The sequence below is a fragment of the Ischnura elegans genome, chromosome 12 (assembly GCF_921293095.1).
Source record: "Ischnura elegans chromosome 12, ioIscEleg1.1, whole genome shotgun sequence".
In the NCBI taxonomy this organism is placed as follows: domain Eukaryota; kingdom Metazoa; phylum Arthropoda; class Insecta; order Odonata; family Coenagrionidae; genus Ischnura; species Ischnura elegans.
The window spans coordinates 43,831,953-43,852,650 of NC_060257.1; the positions used below are offsets into that span (position 1 = coordinate 43,831,953).

Sequence of the window (20,698 nt, forward strand, 5' to 3'; positions counted from 1 at the left end):
TTTAATAGGTGGTTGCGGGGGTGGGAGCGAAACAATCACCATTGTTATCGGGGTACTTCCATTCGGTATGAATGATTTCTTTCCCCGCATTACAGAAAACATCAGCGTGGCGGTAACACCTACAGGTTTGATAAGTTTTTTTTTTATGTAGACTATGGTGGGCGTGCATCCGATAGCAAAATTTTTGATGCAAGTGGAATTTAAAACATGTTAGAGCCATATATTGATGATGTTATAGATGATTAAGGTTTTCTTATAAAGAAAAGTTCAAAGATAATTGCATGGGTGTTATTAATCCTCAATTCCTGAGGAAAACACAAATTTCACCAGGGTTGATGCTTTGGTAACCTCATGCATCGCGAAATTGCATTGGAAAGGTAGTTGCCAAACTTCTATTTACCCGCGAACGTGTGGAACTTGAAGCCAAACGTATCATTCCAGGCCTACTTTTTATAAGCAGAAAGGAAATGTGGGAAGGTGGATGAGTGTGTTGTATAACTAGGGTCTGCCCTATGTGCCATGTTTCATAGTCGAACAAAAGTAACTTCAGAGGGCATAAGGAAACGTGTCAGCCCTTAGCAACAAAATTCATGTTGTCCGCATTCCGAATGTGACATTCTTTTTCAAACCCATTCTGCAATGGTGAATCATTTACAATCTCAACATAAGATATATTGGTCCAAAATTTTACTTTCAAGGATATTTCGAAATTTTTGGCTTGGAAAAAAGAAGTGCGAGAAAAATAACCTTTCCTATATTAAACATTTAGGGGAGATTGAGGGGATAACACGACTCGATACTTCATTCGTAAATTTGACAATAATCATAGTAAGGACACACTGATTAACAACACCAGCAGAAAGAGGTTATTTGGTCTTACGCCTAATACCATCTGTTCTTCTCGGATGATAATGAAGGTGTAAGGTCCGAAGCGATGTAAAAATGTGTTATTCTATAGGCGGGAAAAATCATCCTATCTCCAGATTGGATTTGGATATCTCCTAAAAGACTACGAAGGATGGCATAAGGAAGCTGGAGACTCGTCATTTCCTTATCACGATGAGGATCAAATCAGGAGGCAATCGCCCACTTTGGGTGGATGGATAATTAGTATTCGTTCAATACTGCATTTCCTCGGTGTTTTCAAGACGCATGGGGTTCATTCACCCCGATCATAAACTAAGATTGTATCCCGAAGGGATACCCAGGCATCCCTGATTGCATGAACATGCACCTAATCACGCAAGTGTCTGATTTGTCCGCTTTGCAAGTCCCTCCTGCAGCGGAGTCTCTGGTGTGCTCTTCCTTTAAGATTACTTGCTTGGCAAGGTATTTCTGAGTCACTCAAGTTCTTTCAGCCTCTTGTCACACATACGTTAAGCGCTCGCTTTAAACCTTATAGTAGTTCAGGCTTACGGCTGTAGCTAATACGTATCTTGATGCCTCATTGATGAACAAAACAACATATCTTATAAAACGAATGATATATTACATGCAAGGGGTTCATTCATCCTAACCAAAAACCAAGATTGTCTCCCACATCTGCAACCACTAGATCAAGGGATAATTTTTGTAGTGAAAAGGGCATTCCAGCAGACGCTGGTGGATTTCTTGGTTTGCCGGATGGACAGGGTGGAGAGAAAAAACTGCTTGAAGTGGGACATTAATAAAAGGTCAGGCAAGGAAATATTTCAGATTAAGTATGACAGCAAGCAGGTGGACTGTATGTACCTCAAAAATGAGTTCTCGGTAAACCCTATACCATGTGTCGACACTGCATTAACCAGTAGAAAAATTGAGAATTAGAGCATCAATGGCTAGGTCATTTTTCCCAACCATATAACATTTAATATAATTCTTCCTAGTGGCTCAAGTGTTCTTACCAACACCTAGCTAAGAGATATTATTTGTGATTTATGAGTAGGAAATGCCTTTGATGAAATAAAAATGCTGTGTGAATAACCTGTGGTGGCTTAATGGGTAGTCGAAACTGGCTTTTCAAGCTCATTAGTTTTGTACTTGCTTCCTAATATGCAAACTCAATGGGCTCACTAAATTTCCATACTGGCGTCCTTTCTAGAACGCTTATAAAAACAAAGTGATTGGACAGCACATATAACACCATATTCTTGTACATTTATAGTTTTCAATAACTAAAATAATCCATGTTGAATAATTTCACATTGAATGTCAGTAATGGAAAACCTGCTCCATTGCTTCCACAGTATAATGGTTTCATACTAAATACAAATAATCCCATGAACAAGATCAGTTGAGTCAACCAAATGTACACATCTAGCAAAACACTGGAAATGGTGATCTTAAGTCAATCAATAAAAGGCATAAACGGCAATTTGTGGAATGCACTGGCACAACCAATGAAAGGTGCTTCCTACCCTGTTGGAGAACTGCCGATTTGTTGTTACAAAGGGATTTGACAGCTGCTTCAATAAAGACACTCCCGAGGGAGAAGGCAGCAGGTAAATATGTTTATATTGCATAAGCGTTCAGATGAACTGGTGTCAGATATACGTATGTCAGATGTCGTATTTAAGAAGAAACAAAATTTTACTAATTTTTTTCTGAACTTGGATTATGAATACCTGATTGGAGGAGTGTTGCAATATGGTTTTTATGACTGTGGCAATCAGAACATGTATAGGTATTGCTTTGTATATGCATGCACCAGGGTTCCCACTAACTAAATTATAAAATTCACTGTTTTTTCCAGGTTTTCACGGTCTAAATATCGTCAAATTCACGGTCTGCTGATAAGGCATTATAGGCATAAATATTGATTGCGTAACAATCACCGCCCGCACGTTAAGTAATAATTGATCAACCGCAACAGGCACCGTGAATTCAAACGTAGCAATGAAAGTGCTATTTCTCATGACGTCACCCATCGATATCAAAATTTAGGTGAAGCTTAAGGTTGTGAGAGGCAAAATGGAGGGAGCAGAGAGGTAGGGAAGTAAAGAAGTCTCTGATTTTTCGCCAGAGTTAATGAACACTTTGTTTGCCGATCTCCCAATCACAGGCTCAAGATCAATTTGTCGTCATGGCACAAGGCACCAATAATTGCACTTTGAATACACGTGTGGAGATAAATGTCTCTCTATGTGGCTCGGCCTTCAAACATGATTGAAATATCTTTTTTTCTTTTGATCTGTCAATTGTAGTTATTTTTCTATAAGTTTGAGAGATTTTTAAGGTTTTATGATGAAATTCACGGCTATTTCCAGGCTTTTTCACGGTAGACGAAATTCACGACTTATTCACGGTTTTAAGGTTTTCACGGTTGAGTGGGAACCCTGATGCATGCATTATAGTTGCTTTGCAACTTTCAATAACATGCAGCATTACCAAATACTATATCTTTCACAGAAAACTGTTTCGTGAAAAACAGTTTCACACCCTTTTAGTCGCCTCCTACGACAAGCAGGGATACTGCAGGAGAATTCTTTATCCCCTACCTGCAGGGATATTAATACTCAGTCTTAACTACTATGGATGAAACCACAGGCTACAGAAAAATGTTTTCTCTACATTCTAATCATACCTCGGCCACATGGAGATGCTGAATCAGGTTTGGCTCCTATTATACTAACCCGACAACACTAATGAAAATTATATAAGAATAAAATATGAATGGCCAAGATGCGTAAAAATATTTTAAAAATTGGAATGAGAAACTGCAGAGATGAAAGAGAAAACCCTTCAAAAATCAACAAGCATTCAAAATTATTACAAAACAAATGCAATTAGCCAAATATCAAAATGTAAAAACCAAATATTAATGAGTTCTTTGATTTTTCAAGGCTTTTATTCCAAGAAATTTTAAGAGGAAAGGTGAAAGTAATAAAAAGTACATATCATAAAAATTTTATTCTACACATAAAATGAAAATATATAAATAAACTGAACTCAATAGAGCACATAATCCAGAAAAACTATCAAAATTAACAAAGTTGACAAAGCCCCACCATGAACATTCACAACTTCCACTTTGAAAGACAGACTAAATGGATTCATAGAACCCTTAATACATTAAAATAAAATCACTGGCTTTAAGTCAGGGCAAACACACTTAAAATTTAAACTGTTCAATGTGAAGCTGTAAAGTCTCCTCATGAATCACTACCCACCTACAATGATGTGATTAACATGTCCAATCTCACTTAATCACATTCAATCTTCCGCTACCTTCTTAATGAAAAAATTTACTTTCAGGAACAGTAGATCAGGCTTTAGTATAAATGTAGCCAAAAAATGCTCAAAGGAATATAAAAAAGTTACACATTTTCTCACTAGCACAATCAAAATTTAGAGCAAATGGCATCACTAGGGGGCACCCCTTATTTACACGAGGTGGTGTTATTGTTTTTTGACCCCTTTCCCTATGGTGAGATTAGCCCCCTCCCTCTTATCTCTAGTTAGACTTTTCAAAATGCATATTTTCAGAGTAAATAAGTTAATTTTATTGCGTCGGTTTTGTTATTTTAAGTTTAATTATTTTTATTTAACCCTTCTAGTGCGGCAGGCTGATAAGTCTGCTTTTGCCGCTTGGGCAAAAAGTGCGGCGGGATGATACATCGGCTTTTACATAGTCCATTATTTAATTTGCTATAACTTATTTCATTGTTTTGACTTATTCCAGTAAACGTAAAAATGTTTTGCCAATATTAACCAGTTCCTCATCATTAACCTCATCCATTAAAAAAAATGCAAATGGATATTTAATAAAATAGTGTTGTAACATTTTTTTTTCATAGTAATTATCTTTTATTAAAATGCCCTCCGCACTAACAGGGTTAAGATTAAGTGAGACTAGTATTTGAGATAGCTAAGATCACAATTTTAACCTGCTTCTTGCAGAAAAAAAATTATTCAATGCTTGCCAGGACTCCCTCTATCCCCCTTGTGACATTGGTAGAGATTTGGCTTGACCCCTCCTCCCTGAATGCCTCACACAATTAATGGATACCCCCTAACACAAGCAAGGGTTAAAATCTTTGAAAATAACCACTGGATATCAATAGTTATACAGTATATTCAGAACACACAAATTTCCATTCTGTTTCCATTAAAAAAACTTTACGCTTTCCAGAATAACCAGTTAACTATTTTTGATGCTGAAAATTAAAATATTTTGCAACCTAAAACAAGAATGCATAGATTTTTCAAAATGTCATCTACACTATCAATCATAGAGCCTAATTAGTAATAAGGCAGCATTTGCTCAAAAGGTAATTTACCTTTTGCCCTACCAACACTTTTTTCACATGACTCTTCATTTGGAATGAAAAATTGTATACAAATGGAACGCATTATGTACGCCACTGATTGGTTTCAAAATCTCCCCAGCAGCAACAGTCTAGAGCTCATCCTTTCTCTGGATTTTCACTAATTCCACTTCAAATATCAAAGTAGCTCCACCAGGTATCTTTGGCGGTGATCCGTGAGCACCATAGCCCAATTCCGAAGGAATGACCAGCTTCCTCTTTTCACCTTCACACATTCTGCAAATAATAAAAGCATGATACAGTTCAGATATTTTCTTCAAGCACACGACAATGACTAAAAATGAGGGTCATTCCATGATAAGTACATATCATGAACAGACAAGAAAAACTCACACATGCAAAAATGCGAATTATAATATAAACACATTACGTATCGGGGTATTTTCATGCAGGGGAACAACGCACCTGTGAGAGGTGTTGAGATTAAAAATGTGTCAAATTTGGCGAACTACCTTTGGTTTAAACATGGTTAAAAAGCTAGTGTTTAAAATATAACTCGACCCAATCACACATTATGATAAGTCTGTATATAATAAGTAACGAGCAACAACTGATAACGTATTGCCAAATACCTATAGTATGCTTTAAAATTGTATAAGTTGACAAGCCTGAATGACGAGATTTTTTGTCATCTGTCCGGAACGCTTAGGATAAAATGACGAGAATTCTTGCCATCTGTACGCAACTTGCTAACCATCTAAGGTCCATTAAGACTGCAGTCATTAGATTACAAAACAAAATTCATTTACAGGGTAATATTAATTAGTAGATTCCAAAAGCATTTATAAGAAAGCGATATCTCTAATAGTTTCCAAGATAGTCTGGGACGTGAAATAATACAAATTCTCGCTCCTTTAAAGTACATAGGGTCATACGTGTCCCGTAACATATAAGTAAAGGTCAGTGAATTTTGCGAGACGGGATACCGCGAAATAACGCGAAATCGGAAAATTAAAACGAAATTTAGCGTTTTTTGCAATTTTAGGTGGATTAACGAAAAATCAAATCTAATGAGTCATCTATTAAAGCCTAAGCCTTCATTGTTTAACCTGGATCCGCCCAATGTAACATAAATGTCACACCCTGTATCGCTCCACTGTAATGGCTCTTGCATCGTTCGGGCACGGTATATTGTTGTGTTTTATACCTTATAAGAAAGAGGAAGCTAAGTGCTTCAATTCAAGGTAAGAATTGTCAAGTGAGAGTGAAGACCTATCCTTTGAGTACCCCTGGTACTTAGGTGCCTTCCCTAGACACTAAAAATGGACGTTCGCTTTGTGTAAATATTTAATTTTTTCATTAACTATATGCGCTACAGCGACAATTTTTGGTATGTATCAACATAATGATACAAAATTATTAAAAATACATTAATATGTTTGGTATTGCTTTCCATTTCTGTAATATACTCTGATAAATGTTACTGTGACATAAATGTCACATTGGGCGGATCCCTATGCAAATCTTCAAAGTTTCGAATTTTATGCTCTAGCTAGAATTTATTCCATTTTCAACGTTTTTTCCTTCGTAATCCCGCCAAAAGATTTATTATTTATCAATTAGTCGATAAATTTGCATTTATTAACTTTTATTCCGGTAATTACTTTTGAATTAAATTTTTTAATATTAGGGATATCGATAGCTCAGAGATATTACACAGTGTGAAGCCAAATAGCTTCCGGAAAACGAAGACTTTGACGAAGTACAATATACCTTATGCCACCAGAAGCAGCAATTGTCACTGATGAGGACATTGCAGATGACCAGGCTGGTGGACTTGTGTAAAATTTAACGGGAAGACAACTTCGGGCAAGAGTGGAGCTTGCTTTGCAGCTTGATAATGATAATACTAATGAATTTCAAAAGAAGTCCGGAAGTATTTCGGTACCAGTTAGATGTAAGGAAAAGGATTCGAAGTCAACGAAGCTTACATCACTTCTCCAATAGAAAAGAGTAAAAAGAGAAGCTGCCATTTGCGACAAGAAGGTCATTTTGTAAGAAATAGGGTATTCCCCGAAACAGATCTGCCTGAATAGAGGGAAAAATTAGGTGTAGAAATTTTTTAAATAGTTTTTTCGGGTGACATTCTTTTTTCTCATGGCAGAATTAGATAATTATACTACTTCTATTGTTTTTTCATCTTCTAGCATCAGTAAAGAAGAGATGAAAATTTTCATTGGAATTTTACTGTTATGAGGTTGTAACTGGTTTCCATCCAAGCAATGCTCCTGGGAAGATTCTGGGGGTGCTCACAACTCAATGGTTACCGTAGCCTAGCGTAGGAATAGGTTCTTTGTGATGAGTAGATACCTTCACTGTGCAGACAATACGATGCCCGACATAATAGACAAATTGTGGTAGCTTCGCCGTAGATCACTAAATTGAAAGAACGTTTCAGAGGGATTTTTCCCACTGAAAAAACTCTCTTTTGGCAGGAGTATGATTGTGGAGTATTTTGGTATCCATCCTTGCATGTAATTTATTCGGCGGAGGACAATCAGTTTTGGTGGTAATGGTGGAATATTTTCCTTGACTTTTGGATGTAGCTGTTCACAATCTGAAGCTGTTCACAATCTGTTCACGAGCGAAATCTGGTCATTGCATGTCACAATTAGAGATCAGGCGTGTAATAATGCAAACATTACTGACCATACATCGATGCAAAGGCAAGTATAACCGCCGTACTACTTCATTTTCAACAGAGGCAGACAGTGAAATATGTTACGATGCTAATGATCAATTAGTCTCAAAAGATTGCGTCGCCGTGCTGGAGAACATTGCGCTTCCGTCAAATGCATTGCTTGCGATGCATGTAATATGGTAAAATATTACTTTACTACTTACCACTCAAAATAGTACGTATACGCCGGCATTGAACTCTAAAGCAATCTTTAGTTTGTATGAAACAAATTGATTCAAATTAAATTCAATTTTATACTGTATTACACACTTATATGTTGTGAGAATATTTTTCAAACATGCATATTTATTCTATGTATTTTCCAAAATTGGGAAATGCATTTTCAACTGTTTTACTTATTAGCCATGTAAAAATATTATTTAAATGTACCTTCAACAAATCCATTGATTGTGTCAAGTCAAGGTTCTGTAATTTCATAACACTACTGCCGAAAACTTAACATAAATTTAAAATAATTTTTCTTGATGTGTATTTGACAAGTTAATAATATAAACATTATAAATTTAAATATACCCCAAACTTGTGAAATAGCATTGAAAAAATCTAAAACACTTCTCAATCTTAAAAAATCACAATTTACATCGAAAAATTTATGAATCGCGGGCAATGGAACTCTGAAAATTATTGCTAAATTTTTAAACAATTTACTTTAAACTCAAACAAAAGCTTGAAAATAGTGTGCGTAATTAACACGTTCGCGGCTATCGTGAAATTTGCTGTTTCTTCCCCGTGGGCGTCAATTTTCGTAAAAATTAAATCGATCCAATCATGTTAAAATTAATGCACACTTCTTTGGTATAGTTGAAAATGATGAATTGCAATAAATTTTGGAAAACCTATGCACCGATATTTAGTAATTAATTAATCCCCTTTTGCGTATGCAACCACGCATTACACGTTTTATTTTCTTCTGTATTTATTTATTGTCGCCTAAAATAACTTCAAAACGTACAAAATGGAAACAATGAAATAATTTATACACTTACTATTATTATAAGCCCAGAATGCAATATTTAGCTATTAATTAATCCCCTTCTGCATATGCAACAACGTATTACACGTTTTATTTTCTTCGATATTTATTTACTGTCACATAAATACCTTCAAAATGAACAAATAAGACGTGCTTTTAGGTATGAAAACAATGAAATAATTTATTTACCCTTCTTATAAGCCCAGAATGGAATAATTTAGTTATAAGTATCGGAAAAAATTCGGTATTTCATAGTTTTTTTGCAACTGTTTCGAATTTATCTTCTGAGCCTTCATTACCCTCTTTCTATTTCGCTTTGATGCCTTGCTTCGGTTTTATTGCTTTGGGAACAAAATGCAGCGGGAGGAAATCATACATCTCGTTCCTGCTGTCATTGTTAGAGGTACTATGCTTTCAGAAAGTCGCGAAAATGATTATCCCTAAAAGTACCGGGAAAACCTCTACCTTTGTGACGCTGGCGACCGACCGCTCAGTCCGTAGCACCCGATACGAAACAATGGCTTTCCCTTTCTCTCGCCTTTCGGGGTGGACGTTCCATGGGATTTCGTAGACTCAAGACGGGCCTAACCGCACTTGTCTGGCGCTTAGAAAAGGCTAGGGCTGACGATATTCCGCACCCAACCTCACGCCTCCTAGGAGAGGGGTAGTGGTTGGGGCGGAACCTTTGAATCTATTATTTCCATAATCTGCGGATAAGAAACCAAATTATTATTGGCATAGGTGAAGCTTTGCTTACAATTTTATTGCAGGCAGACCCACTCGTGGGTGCAGTTATTATCGTAAGCTTACCCACAATTGGGTGTTGCAAGTAACCCTTAGGAGGCTAATCCGACAGTTTAGTTTTTGAATAATCTTGTGCGGCATCGCTTCTCACATAGTGGCCTTATCGCAACAACGCAATCCACACGTCGAGTTTCAAATTAGTCGAGCCGAGCGGAAGGCCTTACATGTACAATGGTGACAAAATTTTCCTTGCAGTGAGAGAAGAACTTTCAGTCTTGGCTAATAAACGAGTGCCACTGGATATACGAGTCCATTTTCCTTGTCTTTTTGTGGAGCAGTGATTTTTGTGTTATTAGTGGCAAAGAAAAATTAGAGGAGATGGCTTACTCAGATGCATATCAATTTAGTTCTGACTCCGATGATTCATACATTCCATCCGATTTCGAAGGAGACAGTGAATCTTCATATTCAAAGGACAAAATTGGAGAAGATTCACCTGAAGAGGAAGAGCATGCCGCGTTATCAAGCTCCGATGAATGGGGAGACTGCATCAATCGTACAGATGGTACCTTGTAGAGGTCGATTACATTTTAGGCAGTACCTGCCTGGAAAGTCTCATAAATATGGAATAAAATGCTACAAACTGTGTAGCCCTGACTCATTCACGCATAGTTTGCAAGTGTACTCTAGGAAAAGTGAAGTGCCAAACACGATGGAGAAGGTTGGACATGGTCACAAAGTTGCACTGCAACTGATGGAGGGACCTTTTGATGCTGAGCGGACATTGTGCATTGATCATTTTTAGACAAGTATGGGCCTAGCTGAAGACCTTTTGGGTAGGGAGACCTATGTTTGTGGCACTCTGCGGGCGAATCGGAAAGGTAATCCACCAGAGGTTCGTCAAAAAAAGTTGAAAAGGGGGGAAATTATTGCAAGGCAAAGTGGAAAAGGTGTTAGAATGATGAAATGGCAGGAAAAAAGACCACTTATGACAATATCCCCTAATCCCGACCTTGGTGAGATTTTGCAACCAATCACGTCGAAATCTAAGCGAGGGGAAATAATGAAACCAAAAGCCATCATAGTCTACAATAGCGCGAAAAAGGGGGTAGACATTTCCGACCAAATGTCTGCTTATTATAGTTGCATCAGACGATCTCTCAAGTGGTATAAGAGACTGGCATTAGAACTGCTTCTTGGGACATGGATGGTGAATTCATAGGTTTTATATAATAATTATGGCCAAAATAAAAAAATGGAAATGCTAATTTTTGAGAGAAAGTTATTGATGGATTATTGAAAGAAGATGTCGTCTTTAGCGATGTGGCTGGGGGAGGTGTTTCAGCTTCGAAGAAGTGAAAGTCCTTGCACAACCTAAGTAAATATGAAGGTACTGCGAGGATAGGTAGGAAGAGATGCCTCAATTGGTACGAGAGAATACGTAAAAAAAAAGGAACGAAAGAGGCAAGCGAGAGGGCAAAAAAAGTGAACACATTTTGTGAGGAATGTGATGGACACCCTACAATATGCTTGGATTGTTTCAACAAAATTCACCATTGACATTGTCAAAGAAAATAAGTGAATATATTGAAAATAATGTAAATAAGTGATTGTATTGAAAATAGTTTGAAATTATATTTGAGATTCGTTAAGTTTTCGCTGTGCTCATTTGTATTCCCCATTTATAAAATTGTTTCCATTGACCCAATTAGGATAACCAAACTGAAAATGACATTTATTATAGTTTTGAAATGTTTTCTCCATTTTTGTTTTCGATCTAAATAATTTTTCCGGTGTGTGCTACCCTCTAAATATCTACGGAAGTGGAACATCTTCGATACGTGAAAGCCATGTAATTGAAACGGTGAGTGTAGTAGTATTTCAACGAGTAATCAAGGAAGGTAATCGTCCATCTTGTAGGTCCATCTTACAGTCTTATGGAAAACGAAAAAAGCATTTCTAGCGATGCATAATGCCACGTAAATAGTAGGAATATTTTAGTTAACCTATCTTCATCGTAAAATGTGAATAGAGCAAAACCAACTTGATTTATATTTCGATATACTTTTGATAGACGATGCAAAACATAAAATTTACGTCTAGAGATTGCTGTGTCATAGAAAATAATGGCTCAATAACGAATCAACTATATGTAGCTCTCGTCTACCTTCAATATGACTGCAATATTCTTTATTTTCTTTTATTATAGAATAAGCTTCATAATACTGCCTGTGGAATTGATATGAATGAGAACTTCGTACGTAACACAGCTAGAATTTTTTAAAACGCCTATAATCGACGGATAGGCAACCCGCAATGCAATAATTACGTATTTCATAAAATTATGGAAGTTGATTACCGATGATCGAGTTCATATGAATATCTTTCCGATTAGTTAAACTAAAATTGAAAATATTTCACGCACAAATGCAAATACAACATCAAATACTGAATCTTTACATCATTGCCCGCCATTTTACTTGCTACCTTTCTCTAGGCAAAAAGTTCGGTTTGGCATCAGTAAAAAGTTTACTAAAAACACCTTCATGGGCGATGAACAACGTAATAAGTCCGTCCTCATGGGCGTACGTGGCCAGAAGCTCCTTTAATTCGCATGGAAAACGTGACCACCGGTGGGTCATGCCGCCCATAGAGCTTAGAAACGCATGACCCACCGGTGGGTCATGCCGCCCACGGGGATAGACCAGCCATGACCCACCGGTGGGTCATGCCGCCCTGAACGTGTTAATAATATGTTTTTCTAGTGTTTTTTATCATTTAAATAAACAGTGCAGCTCAAATGCGAAAAATATTTGCTTTTTCTGGGGAAATATTACCTTGAACCAAAAGACAACAGATCCGCCCAATGTGACATTTATGTCACAGCCTGTATCTCGGAAACTACACAACCGATCAACGTAATATTTTCAGAATGTAGTAAACATGAGACCCTTACCATTTCCCTAGAATATGAATTATTTATCTCAAAAAAAATATTTTGGGCGGATCCAGGTTAACGCTGCCATCGTTCATTTACTCTATCTCATTATGGTTCCAAGAGGGGGGCGAAGGATAAGTGATCCTAGGGCAGGCTAGCGGGCCTTTGGACTTGCTGCCTGCCAAGACCGTCATGCGTGGTGTAGAGCCACATCCTCCACGAGGTGCCCCAGACCGCTGCTTGCCAAGACCGTCATGCGTGGTGTAGAGCCACATCCTCCACGAGGTGCCCCAGAACATGACGGATCTAGACCTGGCTGGTCGATAAACTGCTCCCTTCACTACGGTGGGCCCCTGCGCCAAGGTGACCACGTGAGGTGGGGCGGAGGGTGAGAAGTCTCTAGCAGGGGCGACTCCGGAAACCAGGCGACCTCCGGTTTTATTTAGCCTTACTCATACATGCGGGGCTCTGTATGGGCAGGACCTTTATTTCCCTAGCTACTCGTGGGATTTTCATGGATATCAAACAAAAATCTAAAACCTCATCGGAGGCTGCCGCAAGGCGGTCTCTGTCTCTATCTGGGCAGGAGGAGGAGGCCCTGTTGATGAGCCCCTGTGGGGATCGAGACGGGAGCAACTCAACCGCCCTGACAAAAGGGGGCCCTTCGGGGATCCCCACCAAAGTTGGCCCTACTTCCAACCCCTCGGGGGAGGAGGAGGGCTTATTATCAGACTCCTCGGAGTCAACACTGAAAGAGATGCCTCATACTCCCATGACAGTGGAGTCCGACTCTGGTGCTTCCACCTTAGGGAGTGTGGCCTCTGACATGAGAAGGCTCTTCACAGAGAGCAAGATTTCCGCCAAGAGGAATAAGAGGTTGCGGAAGAGGGAGAGGCAAAGGGCTGCTAAGGCTGCCGGAGGATCTGCGCCCCCCCCTGCGAAAGGGTGTACTGCTGGGGACAATGTACCCAGCAGGGGCCCCGAGCGGGGTGCAGTTGGTGCGGAGACCCCGAAGGCCACGGCAAAACGGAGCCGAACCCCTGGCGACACTCCTTCCGGCGAGGCGAGAGACAATAAGAGGGTTAAACCCTCATATGCTGAGGTCACCAAGGACCTCAAGAGGATGGCCATCGTTCCTCATAACTACCCGACAGGGGTGGTGACGGAGGAATGGATTGCGGAGATCGAGGGGCGACTGGATAAATTCTGGGACGCTGTCCCAGAGGGCCAGGAGCTCCCGATTTTTATGGGCACCAGGCTCATCAATGGTGCCATGGAGGTTGCCTGCTGCAACAATCTATCAGCGTCGTGGCTGGTGACCGCCACGGAACAGATGGGACCTGTAGAAGGGATCGTCTGTAAATGTGTTAAGGCGGACACCCTCATAAAGAGGAGGAGACTGATGGTCTGGGTCCCAGGACACAGCAGGCCAGAGGTCAAGCCTCTTCAAGAGCGACTTAAACGCGTCAATCCTGGGCTTAACATCAGCCTTTGGAGGACGTATGACAGGCAGGTGCTTGCAAAGGGCACCCGATTCATTTTGGGTGTCGATGAGCCATCTGCCGACATCATATCGGGCCCCAACTTTCAAAGGCATATCGGCCTTAGCAAAGTTGAGGTTGCTTTCCTGGGGACTGCAGGGGGGACGGATAAACCGAAACCCCCTGATGAAGAAGCTGCCTCAACCAACAAGGAGGGAGTGGAGAAGTAGTCATGGCAGGCATCACTATGCTCCAGGCCAATCTCCAACACTCCAAGGCCGCCTCAGGGGTCCTGCAAAGGATCCTTTATGAAGGTAAGGTCAATGTTGCTCTGATCCAAGAACCATGGGCTTTCCAAGGTAGGGTCAGAGGCTTGAGTACAACATCTCGTAAAATGTTTCATTGTACCAATGCTGATAGACCAAGGACATGTGTCTTTGTTAATGGGTTGAGAGCCATGCTCTTACCACAATTTACCTCCAGGGACCAGACGGCAGTCCTGCTGACTCTGGGGACTGGTGCCAACATGAGGAGGATTGTTACCTGTTCCTCCTACCTACCATATGACTCTCCGGAGCTGCCGCTGACTGCGGAGTTGGAGAGGTTGGTAAGTTATTGCAGATCTAACGGTCTAGAATTACTAGTGGGGTGTGATGCTAACTCACATCATTTTGTGTGGGGGAGCAGTGACTCCAACGATAGAGGCAGAGCCCTAGTGGAATACCTCATGACAACTAACCTCCAGGTGCTCAACAGGGGCTCCTTACCCACATTCTCAAACAGTTTGAGGGAGGAGGTGCTAGACATTACTTTTTGCACCAATACACTGGTAAGCTCAGTGGGTGAATGGAGAGTATCCAACGAGGTCTCACTGTCAGACCACAGGCATATTCTCTTCACACTTATGCTCGCCGCTGAAAAGCGAACCACATACCGGAATCCTAGGAGCACGAACTGGGTAATGTACCGAGACTATTTAAGGGATAGCCTGTCACAGACTATTCCTAACAAATTCAACAAAGTGGAGGAGATTGATGCTGCTGCGGAACATCTGCAGAAGTGCATCATCACCTCTTACGAGGTCAGCTGCCCGTTAAGAACCAGGAAAGAGAGTGGTAATCCACCCTGGTGGGGAGCAGAGTTAGAAAGTCTCCGAATGGAGACAAGAAAACTCTTTAATAAAGCAAAGAGAACCAGGTTGCCGCAAGATTGGGAAACCTTTAAGGACACCCAACGTAGGTACAAATCAGCGATCAAAAGCTCAAAAAAGAAGTCTTGGAGGCGCTTTTGCGAGAATGTGGAGTCAGTTCCACAACTCTCAAGATTTCATAAAATCATTGCAAAAGACCCGGAAGCCGGAGTAGGGTCTCTTTTGCTTCCCTCGGGAGAATATACTCTGACAAGGAAGCATTAAAACTTCTGTTGGAGACTCACTTTCCAGGCTCCAAAGAGTCGGAGGAGATGCAACAATGGAAGCCTCCCACCCGTCCGGCTGTGACGGACTGGAGACTGGCCTCCAGCATCGTTAAATATGAAGTAACTAGATGGCCTATAATGAGTTTTAGCCCTTACAAATCGGCCGGCGAAGATGGAATTTTCCTGGCACTTTTACAAGAGGGACAGGAGCTGGTATTACTCCCCATGGTAAGGATATTCCGCTCCTGTCTTGCATATGGGTATATCCCAAAGAAGTGGAGAGCTACCAAAGTTGTCTTTATCCCAAAACCAGGGAAGACGGACTACACTTTGGCCAGCTCATTTAGGGGCATTAGCCTAATGTCTTTCCTGCTGAAAACGCTGGAGAAGATAGTTGACAGATATATCAGAGATGGTCCCCTTAGGGACCATCCTCTGCATCCGCATCAGCACGCCTACCAGAAGGGCAGGTCTGTGGAAACTGCACTCCACAACCTAGTCTGTAGGATAGAGAACGTACTGGAACATGGTTTGTATGGGTTTGGAGCGTTTCTAGATATAGAAGGAGCCTTCAACAATACATCCTTTGAACAAATCTGCCTGGCAGCGGACAGGCATGGAATCCATACACACATTGTGAGATGGATTAGATACATGCTTGAGCAAAGAACTGTTACCGCCCGTCTTGGAGGGAGCTCGCTGACGGTGACTGTGACAAGAGGGTGTCCACAGGGTGGGGTGTTGTCCCCATTACAATGGAATATGGTAGTCGACAGTCTGCTGTCAAACCTCCACAATACCGGTGTATTCACACAAGGATATGCTGATGATATCGTGATCTTGGTTTCAGGCAGATTCCTAGACACAGTATGTGAGCTTTTGCAGAAAGCCCTGGACAAAACAGCCCAGTGGTGTTTCGAAACAGGACTCTCTGTTAATCCAGAGAAGACCAATCTTGTTCTCTTCACTAAGAAAAGGAAGAGAGAGGGATTCACTTCCCCCTACCTCTTGGGAAAGAGACTAACACTGTCCTCATCGGTCAAATATCTTGGAGTCACTCTAGATTCCAAGCTCAACTGGAGAGAGCACATGGATAGCAAACTCAAAAAAGCATGTGCCTCATTATGGACATGTAGAAGAGCCCTTGGTAAATCATGGGGCCTTCAACCCAGAGCCATTAGCTGGCTACACAATGTAGTGGTGAAACCTAGTTTCCTCCACTGCTCATTGGTATGGTGGAAAAAGACCAAACAAATTACTGTTAGGAACAAGCTTAACCACCTACAAAGAATGGCCTGTATGGGCATTACAGGAGCAATGAGGACGACTCCAACCTTGGCGATGGAAACTCTGCTGAACCTTCCCCAACTTTAAGTGGAAGTAGAGGTTCATGCAAGAGCCACGTTATACAGATTGAGAAATCTAGGTATGTGGTACGACAGAGGAAATTTCTCTGGACACAGACAACTGTGGACGGGACTGAGGGAGTCTAGCACCATTTTTGAGATGGGGTCGGATTCCATGATGGCGACGTTCAATTCTTCACCGCCTCTTTTTAAAACCCATTTCCCAAACAGGGAATGCTGGGCAAAAGAAGAGGGGAAAGCCCTTCATAATGGAGCCCAAGTGTGGTTCACCGATGGCTCCATGAAAGAAGGGAAAGCAGGGGCAGGCGTTTACAGCCAATCCCCCCCTAGGAGCATACATGTTCCCCTAGGAAGATATGCCACAGTGTTTCAGGCAGAAATTTTTGCTATCCTAACCTGTGTGCACGCTATTGAGGAGACAGGTCTCTACAAGAGACCAATCCATATATGCACTGACAGTCAGGCTGCTCTAAAAGCCCTGAACTCACCTTGGTGCAGATCTAAACTATTGGCTGAATGCTACAAGGCTCTCAATATTCTGGGCAGCCGCTGCAAAATAGAACTTTTCTGGGTACCGGGACATTCAGGTATCACTGGAAACGAGAAGGCAGATGAACTGGCAAAGGCCGGCGCTGAACAGAATCCAATTGGCCCAGAACCAATTGTGCCAGTTGCCCCATCAATTGGGATGGCTGCAATTAAAGTGTGGGGAGCAACCCAACACCTAAAGATCTGGCGGGAAACACCGGGTTTACGTCAGGCAAAAACCCTTATAGGAGAGATCTCTCCTAGACTCGAGAGAAGACTTCTTCTTATGAACAGAAGTCAAGTGCGGACGGTAGTAGGCCTGCTTACGGGTCACTATCACGTAATGAGACATATGCACCTGCTGGGGATAACAGACTCAGATAGGTGTAGATGGTGTGAGATGGAAGAAGAAACAACAACTCATCTAATATGCGAGTGTCCCGCAATCATGAGGACTCGATATAGACACCTGGGCTCACCTTTTATAGAGCCCAAGGAAGTAAGAGATCTTCCCATTGGGGACCTTTTGTCCTTCGTTAAGGACATTGGCCTCTATGGATGATCCATTATCGGTGGTTAGCACAATGGACCTATAGGTCTAAGTGCCCTGGGAGCTGATCCCCCACCGCATAAACTAATCTAATCTAATGGTTCCAAGGTCAATTGGCTCGTTTAGTCTCGCGCATAATGCATCCACATAATAATGCGCAATTGTAGTGATTTCTCCGCCTGAATTTGCCGTTAAATTTATCACAGCCTCTCTCTTCCATTCCCATGTATCAATCCTGAAATATTTAGAATGGGGCGCTTTCTTACCTGAAGAATTAGATACAATGAATTAAAAATGTGCAGAAAGAAATTTAACGCAGCCGTGGAGGAGCGGAAATAAATGCTCACGTGCCCAGTACGCATCAATGCCAAGTAGTAATTCCGGTGACTCACCACAACGCATTAGACAGCGTTATTGGATAACTTGTTGCAGAAAAACCTTGAGTGTGGGTCTAATGTAACAATTTCGTTGACTTAAACACGGCCGCTGGCTGGGACCGGGCCGCCATTCACGGCACGGCCCACAGCATGGCAGAGAGTCATCTCGTCTGAGAGCGAGCTGAATTTCACGGTGTCGTGACGTGAAAGGTGGCCGGCAAAAAGTCGTTTCGTCAGAAAGTGGCCTCAATGTAGCACTGCCAGAATGTCACGCAATAGACAGCGCACCGCCGGGCCGGATTGAAATGGGTGCCGTGGTGACCACAGCGGTCGTCAAAGGCACGATTCGAATCGTTTTAAGACACCCACTGACACGTATGGTTATTTGAAAGTACGAAGCGCTAGCAGTTGGGGGAAGGAAAGGAAGGAACAGAAAGGATTGGAGGAGAGGGGGTTCTCCTTATTAGAGGACAGATCGTCAGAAATTCGGCTCTCCACTGAGCTACAATGCAAAAAAAAATCATTTCAACATAGGCCAAATCTAACATTTAATTCTTCAGGTGAGAAAGCGTCTTATTCTAGATGCTTCAGGATCGATAAATGGGAAATAATTTTTCAAGTCTCTTTGAATCCGATTATGTTTTGTTACGTGCACTTCTTTCCCTGCCTTTCCTGACCGATTGGCAACAGCTTTAATCAAAACTAAGCGATTTTGTTGTATCTAGCTGCTATCCTACCTTCCTTCAACACCTGGGTGAGGGGTATCGAAAGGAAACCCACGACATGAAACATTTTGGCATTTGTAAGTTATACAGTACTATGGTTATACCGTAGCTACCCAGCACTCAGTTTGAAAACATCAACACGATTGGTTGTGTTTTGGGGTTGAACTGTTTTTGTATCGTAGTTCCAGCTTTATATATCGAACTAAGGTTAGGAATTTTAAAATTCCAAAAGCTAGTAATACTGTTCATACCAGGGCAAGTGAATTCAGCTGAGAAGGATTTTATGTGAAAGACAGAGTATTACTGCGCAAAGTTTGCAATAAAAGATTTTAATTCGCAAGATGTGACACTTTGTTAAAGCACATCAATAGCGATATACATAAACGTGCGAAAGAAAGGGGACCCGCAAAACAACAGCCTTCATTTGAACACACAGTCACTCAGTCAAGGAAAGCAAAGGAGGAGCTTGTTGTTGCTACTACAGAAGCATTTTTAAAGGCTTTATTTAGTGTAGAGAAACTTGACAATGCAAAAATTCTGGAATGGCTCTCGAAGTATACACATATAAGGGATTGGGGATTTGCCGATCATATTCACCAAGACTACATACTTGAACCATTTCTTTTGGGTAGTTTTATCAGAAATTTTGTACAATCGAAATTGTGATAAATGTTAAGTAAAATGGTTAATAAAAGCATAAGTATTCATGAAACGTGTACCATAAAATAATAAAACGCCTATAAACCTGGGAATCTAATAAAAGTATAATGCAAATAGCCGAAAATCATTGTTAGACACCTTTAGGGCTAATAGGTGATTCATGCAGCAGTCGACCTCCAGAAACTGGGAACTTTGAAGCAGTTAGGCTAAAAAAGGTCAGTGGGCGAGAAAAAGGGGGGGCATGAAACACGTTTCCATTGTTCTCGTGTAACTTGATATTTTTTTCGAAGCTAAGGTCTTCGTAATACGATCCCTGCGCGAGCTGAGACCTTTTTTTTATTTCGGAGAAGAGGAAAGCTTCAGAGGGGGGGAGGCGAGTTCTGAGTGGAGGGGGATAGCGGATCTTGAGAAATGCGCTAATGTTACTATCCCACGGCACTCAGCTTCTCCCCATAGTTATTCAATCTCCTGGGGGTGTCTGTCGTTATTAGCCACATACAACCCTTAGTAAACACTTCGTCTCATTTTCGTTAAACGATGGATGCAGGAAAATTATACGACGGGACCACGATCTACAAACGATCCAAACGAGGTGAGCGTAGTCTTTTGAGAGCTATTGCCATAAATTGAAAGCCTACTTGCCGTAGAAATGATTCCTCAAGTAAAATTCCAATGGCAAACTCATATTTCTAAGCATATGGCATGTGCCCTAATTTCTAGTGGGAACCGAACTTCGAGTTACACATCATATAATTTTCGTATATGGTTCATTCTGGGTCCATCAGAAATGCAAGTTATTTCAGTCGTCCTTTTTCGAATACAAGTCCATCCCAAGCCATCACTGAAATTGAAACGCTCAGACAAAATAACAGACTTCCACCATTAAAATGGAAAATATCGGTCAATGTGTCGTCATATACAGTGCAACCTCG

At 41.0% G+C, this 20,698-nt stretch overlaps 1 protein-coding gene and 1 long non-coding RNA gene across 2 annotated transcripts in view; both read right to left on the minus strand.

The window, feature by feature from the left end:
• Positions 1-3,873: 3,873 nt before the first annotated feature.
• Positions 3,874-20,698, minus strand: part of LOC124169065 (peptidyl-prolyl cis-trans isomerase FKBP2) — a 34,517-nt gene continuing 17,692 nt past the window's right edge. The window contains exon 4 of the mRNA XM_046547538.1: positions 3,874-5,522. Within this exon, the coding sequence (XP_046403494.1) occupies positions 5,378-5,522 (145 nt within the window). The 3' untranslated portion in view covers positions 3,874-5,377. The remainder of the gene's footprint in view (positions 5,523-20,698) is intronic.
• On the minus strand, positions 5,703-12,886 carry LOC124169066. The gene is made up of 2 exons (XR_006867026.1): positions 12,743-12,886; positions 5,703-6,355 (listed from the first exon to the last, which is right to left on the minus strand). It is a non-coding gene; the product is annotated as an uncharacterized LOC124169066 (long non-coding RNA).